The sequence below is a fragment of the Chiloscyllium punctatum genome, chromosome 16, assembly GCF_047496795.1.
Source record: "Chiloscyllium punctatum isolate Juve2018m chromosome 16, sChiPun1.3, whole genome shotgun sequence".
Lineage (NCBI taxonomy): Eukaryota > Metazoa > Chordata > Chondrichthyes > Orectolobiformes > Hemiscylliidae > Chiloscyllium > Chiloscyllium punctatum.
The window spans coordinates 6,597,612-6,609,747 of NC_092754.1; the positions used below are offsets into that span (position 1 = coordinate 6,597,612).

Genomic DNA, 12,136 nt, shown 5'->3' on the forward strand with positions numbered 1-12,136 from the left:
AGCTGCAAATCGTCACTTAGCACCGAGTCAAGGATCCTTTAATGCTGCGATCACACTCAGTGAAATGAATCCCCATGCACCAAGTGAAGCCACATTCCTGAGAGTGCTGTACCAGTAATTCATTGTAAGAAGAGAATTAATGTAACGTTACCCCACTATTAGTTTACTTGAACTATGTCTTCCCAATAGCACTCTTCTCTCTCTGAGCTATGAAAAGCAGTGTGCTTTTTTGAGGTTCAATAATCTTTAAAATAAAAAAAAGACTAAAACATGTTCCATGGTCAGGTTACAGCAGGGAAATCTCTTGTTATGCTTCCCTTTTCTTGGATGTTTTAACAATTTCTCGCAAGAGTCCATGTGCAAAATTGAATCTGAATTTCTCTCAACTTCCAGCTCTGAATGGGAGGATTACTGGATTTGAAATCCATGGAGAACTGAGCAATTAATTCAGGTGATCACTTAAATGCTCTCCTGCCTTACTGTCACACTGACAGAGGAATTGCTTTTGGATGAGATGTTAAAGTGAACCCCTGTCTGCTATTCTCAAGTCGAAGTCAATGATGTTAACCAGGAAGGTGGGAACAAGTGTGCCTCAAACATCATCAAGAGTTTGTGTGGGTTTAATACGCAAAATGGTGGCTGTGTTACTAAACCAACAGAGTGACTGTACTGGAAAAATACTGACTTGGCTGCGAAATTCCAACTTTGTGAATACAGGCTCCCTTTTCCCTGTACATAAATCTTCCTGGGCTACTGACCTCAGGTACAATTTCTGGGGGTTAGTACAATCAATCTCTTGTCAGTTCTCTAGTTCAAAGTTAAAACCCTTTGAGGCCAATAGACCACTTTTATGCTGAACTGGTAAACCAGCCAGAACAGGGGCAGAGAACATACAAGTTACTCACAGAATCCCTACAGTGTGGAAACAGGCCATTCGGCCCATTGCGTCCACAGAAATCCTCTGAAGAGGGTCCCACCCAGATGCAAACCCCCCCACGCTATCCCTATAACCCCACATTTCCCATGGCTAATCCATCTAGCCTGCACATCCTTGGACACTATGAGTAATTCAGTATGGCCAACCCACCTAATCTGCACATCTTTGGACTGTGGGAGGAAACTGGAGCAGCAGGAGGGAACGCAAGTGGACACAGGGGGAATGTTCAAACTCCACAAAGACAGTCTTTTGAAGGTGGAATCAAACCCAGGTCCCTGGTGCTGTGAGGCAGCGGTGCTAACCACTGAGACAACTCAACTGGTTCTAAGCTACTTGGGATCAACATGGTTTCAAGGCTGAAACAAAAGAGAAAAAAAAATTAAACGTTTGGTAAATTAGTTACTTTTTAGGTAGAAAGTGAGTACTTTTCACCTCCACTGCACGATGAGCGTCACTTTTCCTCAGTTTATTTCTTTTTGCCTCACTCCAGCTGGTCTCCTGAAAGTCCTGATCTTTGTGTGACTGATTAAAGTCTGTATGTGCAGTATTCTGCTGTTTCTCCCCGAGAAATCACCCTAATCGTGAGAGCCGAGACACCGGGCGTCAGTGTGGAATCAGGGCCACACCTGTCATCACCTGACACCTACACACACACACCCCTACACACACAAAGCTACACACACCCCTACACCTACACACATACACTCACTTGTCAACAGGGGTTGATGGCTGGCGATGGAAAGGTTAATTTACTCGTTCAGGGAAGGGGAGCTGAACTGCAGCTGCTCAAGTGCTGTCCAAGCTGTGTGTCGGCTAACTCACTGAAAACTGGTATTTAAATCTGCATCGTCCTGCTCTTTCAGGTTCGGGAATACAATGGGCAGAGATTCTCTCCACTGGGGCGCTGGTGAAACCTGGACCCTTTTGATGTTGTTGGCAGCTGTTTGCGCTCCCCCCCGCCCCCCTCAAAAATGCTGCTCTGACGAAGAAAAGTAATACAGCTGCCAGCTTTCAGGAGCCTTCTGACAGAGGCCAAGAGAGGAGGCTGCAACATTCAACTTCCAGCAGGGACAGTCAGGGCACACAAAAGCTTGAACAGAAACAAGATCTTTGTTGTGTACAGTGCCTTTAATACAACAGAGCATCTCAAAGTGCCTCACAGAACTATTATTGAGCAACATAGATCAACAAACTTGAGAAGGAGAAGCACAGAAAATATGAGTTGGAGGCGGACATCCGCCCCCTCGAACCTGCTCCACCATTCAAGAGAATCATGGCCAATAATTCAACTCAGTCCCCAGTTCCCCTTGCTCCACAAACCCTTTTATCCCTTCAGCCCAACAAACGGTATCTTCCCCCTTGTTGAAAACATTGAATGTTTTGGCCTCAACCACTGTGTGTCAGAGAATTGCCCAGGCCACCCACTCTCTGGGTGAAGCAGGGAGAAACAGGGAATCTGCTGACTGACCAGATTGAGCAATTGAGTTAGGAGGTCACACAAGAAACCATCAAGACCAACCTTAAGCCAGATACAGAACACATTGTCCCACAGGCCTTCCTAATGCTGCAGTGACAACAACAAGAGGCATTTTGCTCAAGACATGCATCCTCAACTTCTGAGTTCTCTGCCTGAAGACATGCCCAACTAACAGCACCATCATGTGTAGCATGAATAGGACAAGAAAACACGTTCCCAAATTAAGTCAAGCTGCAAAGCTGACAGCAGTCCGATGCAGTCATCCCACTCCCTGTACTCCGCCCAATTCCCCGTCCCCATCTCCACAACCTCCCTGTCCCCATCTCCACACTCCTTCCACCCCACCTTCCACTCACACCACCTCTGCTCCATTCCTAATCAATCCCCACCCCACCAGTACAGAATGGATGTTGGTGGAAGCATACACTAGAACATCCATTTTGTAGCCTAGAGCTATGGATGCTAGAGGCTCTAATCTCACTGGGACAACATGGCTGACTGGAAATCTCTGCCCCCTGCTCTTATCTCCCACCATAGGTGTTATGTTGGAAGGATTTCCAAGTTACAACTCAGCTTGTTTGGCTACATTTGTTTGACCACCCACAGTCCAAAAGAGGGAACTGGGAGCTTCTGGCTCAGAGGCAGGGACACTGCAGCTACACACATATCATTATAGTTTCAGCAAATGACCTGGAGCAAAGTTTGAGTTCCTGCAGGATTGCACCATGGTTTGAGTAAAAAACCTTCAGCAAGCAAGCAAATTCCAGAAACAAAAGCAGAAATTGCTGAAAAAACTCAGCACGTCTGGCAGCAACTGTGGTGAGAAATCAGAGCTGATGTTCATGGTCCAGTGACCCCTCTTCAGGATATTTGTTTCTGATTTCCAGCATCCATAATTATTTATTTTTTTTGTTCAATGAAAATGCAGGTTAGTTGGTGATAATTTAGTTTCAGTGAGTATCCTTATAATAATTTCTCAATGTTGATCTGCCATTTGTCTCAAAAATCAAACCAACACCAATTCAGAATGAACACGAGCTCAAGGCAACAGATGGATAAATGAACACATTAAGCATTTTACAGCCAACATCAGTGGTGATCCAACAACAGTATCGCTGATGAAATCTAACTCTTGATGTGGAGGTGCCAGTGTTGGACTGAGGTGGACAAAGTCAGAAGTCACACGACACCGGGTTATAGTCCAACAGGATTATTTGAAATCACAAGCTTTTGGACAGCTGCTCCTTTGTCAGGTGAACCAAATAAACCTGTTGGACTATAACCTGGTATTGTGTAACTTCTGACTTTGAAATTTAAGTGAGATTTACAAGAATTTAAAGAATTTTTTTTACAAAAATATTTATATCAGACTGATTTGGATTTCTTAGACAGCAACAGAAATTTCTTATTGGCATTTTGTTTACCCAATCTTAGCGCAGTGCCGAAAAGTGCTTCCCGTCATGCATATTCCAAAAAAACCCCTCAGACCACACAATTAGGATGACAGCACTTTTAGCTCAGCTTCAAGTTGAGGATCTTGTATTGATTGTGAGTGTTGACCCCAAGCTGCTCGTTGCTGTTACAAACCAAAAACTATCATCTTTTCAAGCAGGTGTTTCCTAAGCTAGCGAAGGGCAGGGCGTGGGTCAAAAAGTCACACGCCAGCAGCAGGAAGCTCACATTCTTGAGCTTTGCAGTTGGGGGGGGGGTTGCTCAGATTTTCAACAGTTTGTTAAAAGGTAGGGGCTGTTGACAGGTGAACACCTGCCAGTGCAGTAATACCATCTCACCCCTGCCCAGCTCCCAAGCCGGTCTCAGAAACGCAGTGATGTGGAGGTGCCAGTGTTGGACTGGGCTGGAAAAAGTCTGAAGTCACAGGACACCAGGTTTATTTAAAATCACAAGCTTTCAGAACACTGCTCTAAAAACTCGTGATTTCAAATAAACCTGTTGGACTATAACCTGGTGTCATGTGAGTTCTGACTCAAACTGCTAGGCAAGGATTTGAGATAAACAAACACTCATGAAAGCTTCTGACATTATTACATTAGCAACATTTAAATGCAGGGTGAGAGAATGAAATGTGATTGATTTAAGACTGCAGAAAGGTCTTAAACAAATCACATCACCATAAATGAAGCAAGACACCAAACAGGATAAGTGTCTGTGCCAAACAGGAGGAAGTCTGTTTTGAAACTATATTGGTTGAAGTGCTTAAACTCTACAGCAGGTAGACAGAAAATGGAGATAATTAAAAGTTCAAATTTACCACGAGTAGATTTCTAAATATGGGTGTTTTACATAAACTCCAAAAGGCACACAACAAACCCCACTAATTCCACCTGATTAAAGCAGAGAAACGGGTCCCATGGTGTCTGCTGTTCTCCTGTTACTTGCCTTCCTTATCCCGTCTGGCCTACATGTGACTCCAGACCCAGAGCAATGTGGTTGACTCTTACCTGCCCTCTGGAGTGTTTGGGCAAGCCATTCAAGGGCTAACAAATGGCCTTGCTGTAAACACTCACATCCCACTGCAGGATAAATTAAACAGTTACAATTTGGTGATGCAACACTAGGGATACAATTTGTTATCATTCTTCTCCCCAGAAAAACTTCTATCTTGGATTAAACTCCATGGTGGCATCGTGGGGGGTAGGGGTGGGGGGTAGGGGTGGGGGATGGTGTAAGTGGTCCTTAATTGACAATTCAAGGACCCATTCTTCACTGCAGAGGGCTGTCAAGGCTGGCTCATTAAATATAAATATTAAAGGAATCAAGGGAAATGGGGAAAAGACACAAAAAGTGGAGTTGAGGACGAATCATATCAGCCTTGATCTCATCGAATGGCAAAACAGATTTGATGGGCTGAATGGCCTACTTCTGCTCAGAGGTCTGATGGACTCGTGGCTTCTATAACGTTATTAAGGTGCCTTGTGTCTGTACACATGATGCCTATCCACTGAAGAAATGAAGATGCCGAGGTCTCTCCTAATGAACATCAAACACAGAGGGTCGGGGTGAAAGCAAAACAACAAACCTACCGAAGCTAAACTTCACCTTCGCAGCACCCTGATGTGCGTACATTCTTTCTTGTCACATTATTCATTGTGTCATCGGGCAAATGTGTTGCCAGGAAAGCTAACATTTGTTGTCCATTCCTAACTGCCCCTGAGCCAAGTGGCTTGCTCAGCCTTATCAGAGGGCAACTTCGAGTCAACCAGGTTGCTGTGGGTTTGGAGTCACATGGAGACCAGATCAGATAAGGACAACTTTCCTTCCCTGAAGAACATTATTTGAGTCAGATGTGTTCTTAAGACAATTGAATTGTCAAAACTGGCTTTCAATCTAGTGTTATTCTATAGCATGAGTCTGGGCCTCTGCATTACCAGGCCAATCACACCATCAACATGCCAGTATTTATCCAGCGTAAAATCAGCTTTGTTGCAAATAATGGCATGCGAGGGATTGCTCATGAATAAATAAATAGACCATGAGTTGACAAAAACCATAAGTACAAAGAATAAACAAAACATCCCAAAGGAAAATCTACTGATAGCTAATATTTTCTTTAGGGTCTAAAATGCAGTCATCCTGAAAATATTAAATCATCATTGCCACAATTTACAAAGTTTTACTCTTTTAAATAAAAAATATTTTTAATTGCCCATTGGAAGCCAGATAGCTCTGTTAAAAACCATACCTTTCCATCTTCTGGAACTGTCACCAGCTTGCTGCCCAAGATTGGTGGTGGTATCAACCACACAAGCTGAGGATCTGGAAGAGCTATCTTTCCTCTGGCCAGTTGTCTCACTGTATATACTCCCTCCTTCCACAGACTTGGCATCTGGAAAGAACAGAATAATACATACGTTAACAAAGTTAAGGCACTCCTGTTACCAGGTGTTACGAATGTTGTGAAAATGTCTTATCAGTATTTAACTTCCATCACTTGACTTCAACACTTGAGACTTTTATAGACTAAATATGTCTTTAAGAAACGACACTATGGATATCGCCTGACAAGCTCAGGAAGCTGACATGGAATATAGAAAATCAAGAGAATCTGAATTGCCATTTTAATCGAAAGACATTGGAATTCAGCGAGATGTCAAGAAATCTGCATCTCTTGTTTTACCTACACTTGCACAATAACTGCACATATTAGAGATGAACGTTTACCTGCTGACCATTCAATTTGAGAAAGACCAACAGAGCTAGACTTGGAATATACAAGTTAATCATATTTTCGTAGCTTGCTTTGAGCAAGAGAAGAAACGAAGCAACATGGACTAATGACTACGAAGATACTGGAAGGTTTTCTTTCTTCCTCAATTTCAGAAATGAACACTGGGGTGAAACAGCAACTTGGGAAAAGAAATCAAGGTTCTCTACGACCTTTTCGATTCCCAAGGAAAAGGACAACAAAACCACCGGGACTCGGCTTCATTATTGCAACACAAGGTCAGTAACAGTTAAACTGCAACTGCTTGCACCTTCCTTTCTGCATGGACACTCTCCTCCCTTATACTGTATTATCTTGGTTGTGTGTATGTTTCAGATGCCACGTTTCCTTACTTTTCTTTAGTTTGAGAGGTAATGAAACTCCACTCTCGCACTCAAAAACAAACTTGGAATTAGCTCTCCATTTTTGATCTGGTTAACTCAATATCTTATTGAAATGCAATAAACTGGCCAAATGAATGGTCACCAGGCTAGGCTGGGGCAGCAAAGTGGAGGCAGGACAAGTCAAGGAGGACAAGAGGGGATGTGGACTTCCTGAGGAGAAACACAAGTAGAGAAACCTAACCTAATGCAGACAGGCTTAGGACTGGAGCTATCATATAACCATTGAGGATGGAAGGGGTTAACAATCACCCTGAAGGACGAAGTGCTGAATAACAACTAATCCGTCACTTGGACAAAGAAGCAAAACTCAAGAGAAGCAAAAAAACCAAAGTATAAGATGTAGGAGGGGGGAAAAAAGGTTAACATTTTACTGGTACCAGTTCCACACGTGATTAACACATTAATTATAGCTTCAGGACATTTTACTAACAAATACAGACCTATTCCCATTAATCAAAGACACTGACAACAGCAATTATTAAAAAATTAGTGCCAACACAGATAACCCGTCTTGGATTGCTTTCAACTTGTGCCACAAATCCTGTTACTAGCTTAGAAACATCTTCTTGGAAATTTCCTTTTCATATCAATCCACAAGTAAAGTTAGCTTACTAGCTTGACAGCTCCGTCAAGCAGCTCAATTCTCAATTGCTAGAATTTTAGATTGAGACTGAATCAAATGTACTTCAAGATTACATTTGAATGAATGTTGCCTTTGTTTCAGTTGCTTTAATCGATTGAGAATCTTGTTTGGATACTAGCTGTCCACCTCATTGAAGACCAATTAATTACAAAAAGAGATCAAAATCTACACTGTTGAAGTTCTTTGCGAAACGACAGTCACTTATATTTAATGAAGATCTTAAACATAGTAAAGCATCCCATGGCGTTAAACAGGAAAGTATAATAGAAAATGTGAGATTGAGCCCCATATGCAACCATTAGGGCAGATGGACAAAAGCTTGGTCAAACAGGCAGGTTTCCAAGGATTGTGACAGGGGAGAAGAGTGAGGGAGAACAACAGTTTAGGAAAGATACTTCACAGCCAGCAGCTAAAGGCATGGCTACCAATGGCGGTGAGTACAATTCTTTTTTCTTTATTCATTCATGCGATGAGGGAGCCGCTGGCTGGGCCAGCATTTAATACCCGTCCCTAATTGCCCAAAGGGCAGTTAAGAGTCAACCACATTGCTGTGGGTCTGGAGTCACATGTAGGCTTGACCAAGTACGAATGGCAGTTTCCTTCCCAAAAGGACATAATTGAACCTGATGGGTTTTTCTGACAATTGTCAGTGGATTCATGGTCATCATTAGACTCTTATTTCCAGATTTTAAATTTTTTTAAAAATCGAATTTAGGTGGGATTTGAATCTAGGTCCCCAGAACATTATCCGGGTCTCCGGATTAACAATCCAGTGTTAACACCACTAGGTCACTGCCTCACCTTGCTCAGAATTAGAGGAGAAATTGTAGGAGTGGTGTAGATCATGAGAGATAGGGAGCAGAGATGCACTGGAAGATACTAACTCACAGGATAAACCACGAGTGACATTTAGTCTTGGAGCACCTCATGAGAATCAACTTTATTCAGGCTGTGCATTCACAGGCTGAGGGAACAGGGAAAGGAAAGGGACAAGACGCAAGCTCAGAGAGTACAATGCAACATGGTAGGGAATCATGGTAAGGTGAGTGAGTGAAATATTGGGCGAGTCGAGACAGGAAACTGGGGGAGGGCTGGTTAAAAAAGGAAGATGGCATGTTGCAGGATAAGGTCTTTGAGCATTGGTGACCTTATTCCATCAACTGACTCAAACAAGGGAGTCACAAGCACCCAAATGATTGCGACATTTCCTTTGACTGAAATGATCCAATCTGAGAGGTGGTGGGTGCTTGAGAGGAGAAAAACAAAATTTCAAAAGCCTTCCTCTTTCCCATCCCTTTGGGGTTTACTTGGGGGAAAAGGTCAAAATTGGATCATTGAACTACTTTTAGGAAATTGCCAGGTCATTGGGACATTGAAATTATAATTTAGTTAATTAAAACTGGGATTGTCCTGGCAAAGCCAGAACATTTTACAGGTGCAGATGCGATGGGCTGAAGAGTCACTTTTGCACTGTTTGATTCTATAATTCGGTCGCCTTGGCAAGGGATCAGCATTTTTAGAATGAAAGCTAGAAGCAAGGCTGTGTTTGCCCATAGCAACTGCACGGGCCGCATCTAGTGCACAAGCCAGCCTCACAGTTAAGATGTAATAGTTTTGAATTGGAAAATATGTCCTCATGTTTCAATTTTCATTGGAACCACTCGGCCAAGACCTAAAGTTATGAAATCAGTGATGCAACAACCAAAGTTCAAGGATGAGAGAAGTGGAGGATGGGTCATGGTGAAGAGGATGAGGAGTGAGGAAAGGGCAGGGGTAGGTTGGATGAGACAGCAACAGGCACACTGTTTCTGGTTCCTGTGTGGTATGGAACAGGACAGCAACATCAACTGCACTGACTTCCTGTTTCAGCACTCCAGCAGGAGATACACCGTCAAAGCAAATTGGAGACAGAGAGCCGCTGGCGATTAGAAAGAGAAAAGCAAGCTCCTTCAAACAACAAAACGATAACAATTGGATTATTTGGTTTTTTTTGCGATGCTGATAGAGGGATAAATATCAGTCCAGACACTGGGGTAAACTCCCCTGCTATTGTTCGAAATAGTGATGTGGGATCTTTACCATCTACTTGAAGGGGGCATTGGAGCCTTGGTTCAATGTCTCAGTGCTGTGCTCCTTCAGTACGGAGTTTCTATTGGTCGGAGAAAGGCAGCTCTTTTCAAGTTTCCTCAGATTTCTAATAAAACACAATCACTAAGTTGTAATTCGTCACCATCTTATTATACAACTTAGTCACTTCTTTGTATTTGCATAAAGTTCTAATATTTAGAGCTTTTTCCAAAAGACTTCAAGTGAAATATTAAATCACTGATTTTTATGCTGAATTCCTTTTTCTTAAACCAAATGGAAATCTCACCATGCCCAGGGTTAAGAACTCATCATTTCCACCAGTCTGTGCACTGTCACTCAGAGATAGAGCTGTTTGATGACTATTTAAATCTGCAGGGTAAAGCTTTTGTCTGATTAATCCCTGAAGATGGTCTTCACTTCCTCTTGCTGCTAATTTTCTCTTTTCCGGTCGGAGTATCACTGTCAGTGCCAGGTGTTACACCACCCACTGTGGGATCCCTCGCTTTAGGAACAGAACAACAAGGCAATCTGATCTTTCTCAATCCAGTTCCTGTAAACGTCTGATGGAATATTTTGGAGATAAGCCTACCTTGGTCAAAACTCTCAACTTCCTTTCCCTGAAATCAATGTCAATCACCTTCTAGCTAAAACCCTCAGTTAGTAAAACAGTCAGGAAGGAAATAATCCTACAGATAGACTGAAGCCTCGATGGGAAAAATATGTTACTGAGTAGCTAACAATAATGGAGGACTCTAATAAAGATTATTCACCAGCCTTGAACTATTAACTGTGCTTTCTTCCCACAGATGTTGCCAAACCTGCCAAATTTCTCCAGTGATTTCTAATTTTGTTTCAGATCTCCAGCACCCACAGTTCTTGACTTTATTTCACTATTAGAAGAGGGGTTTTATGTACTTTGACTTGTGTTTCAAATCCTGGAGGAAATACAGAAACTGCATTATTTCCTGGGTGGCAATGTGAGTTATCCTCACGGCCCTGGCACTTCCCCAGCTCCCATACTCGAGTCTGGCTGATGTGGTGAGGATGAGGGTGATTGAGCTTCTGGTCATTGTGTGGATCCAATACAGAAAGAGCACTCGATCCTAAGTTCTGAGCACCCACTAAGAGGTGGGCTAAGTGGGATAGTGAAGCACAGAGGCCACAAAGGCTGGCTGTTACATCAATCGGACTGTACTTCACTAAGGAACACTTCCTAAGGTCAAGTGAAAAAGAAATGTTCTGTCACATCCAGCTCCATCTCACTCTATCCCCATCCAAGATACTCAATGCTTTGTACAGCATGGTAGAAATTTAAAAAAGTATTGTATTCCCAGCATGGTCATTCCTCATTCTACAGCTGAATGATGCACGCACATAGAGAATGTATCCTGTGTTTTGCGCGTTTATGTCTCAGAAACTGCATTAAACTCCATCCAATTCAGCTCACACTGAAAAATGAAGCAACTCAATTACTCAAGGTGATGTGGTGGGCAGGTGTGGAAATGGGGTTTGAGGAGGAGGATTCTAATGTGGTTGAAGTACAGCGACTTACCCCACTAATGCAAGAAATAGATGCTGCTTCCTGAAATAGCAGCTTTTGGGTTTGTAAAGGTTCAAACAACCCAAGGAGGTTACAGACTGGCCAGGAGTGGTGAGAGAATAATCCTCAGAGGGTGGGATGACGTGGGCCTTCAGAACCTAATCCCACTTCATCAACCTTCTCCCTTACCAAGTTCTAGCCTCACTGCACAGAACAGAGGAGAATCCCAGCCAAACAACTAAGATTGAATTCAATGGTGTCTTAGAGACTGGAGGTTGTATTATGTGATGGATACAAATGCTGCAGGAAGGATAGAAAGGGAGGCAAGAGAGGAGGGGAGTGGCATTTTTGTTGAGGAACAACATTAGAGCTGTGCTGAGGGAGAATATTTTCGGAAATACATCCAGGGAAGTTATTTAGGTGGAACTGAGAAATAAGAAAGGGATGATCACCTTATTGGGATTGTATTACAGACCCCCTAATAGTCAGAGGGAAATTAAGAAACAAACTTGTAAGGAGATCTCAGCTATCTGTAAGAATAATAGGGTGGTTATGATAGGGAATTTTAACTTTCCAAACACAGACTGGGACTGCCATAGCGTTAAGGGTTTAGATGGAGAGGAATTTGCTAAGTGTGTACAAGTAACTTTTCTGATTCAGTATGTGGATGTAGCTACTAGAGAAGGTGCAAAACTTGACCTGCTCTTGGGAAATAAGGCAGGGCAGGTGACAGGTGTCAGTGGGGGAGCACTTTGGGGCCAGCGACAATAATTCTATTAGATTTAAAATAATGATGGAAAAGGATAAACCAGATCTAAAAGTTGA

The 12,136-nt window shown here is 42.7% G+C and overlaps 1 protein-coding gene across 3 annotated transcripts in view; it reads right to left on the reverse strand.

The window, feature by feature from the left end:
- The window catches only part of tmem201 (transmembrane protein 201), a 166,506-nt gene that overhangs the window by 10,981 nt on the left and 143,389 nt on the right, over window positions 1-12,136 (reverse strand). For all 3 annotated transcript variants that reach the window (XM_072586133.1, XM_072586131.1, XM_072586132.1), the window contains one exon: window positions 6,115-6,258. In XM_072586133.1, coding sequence (XP_072442234.1) covers window positions 6,115-6,258 — 144 coding nt within the window. The remainder of the gene's footprint in view (window positions 1-6,114; window positions 6,259-12,136) is intronic.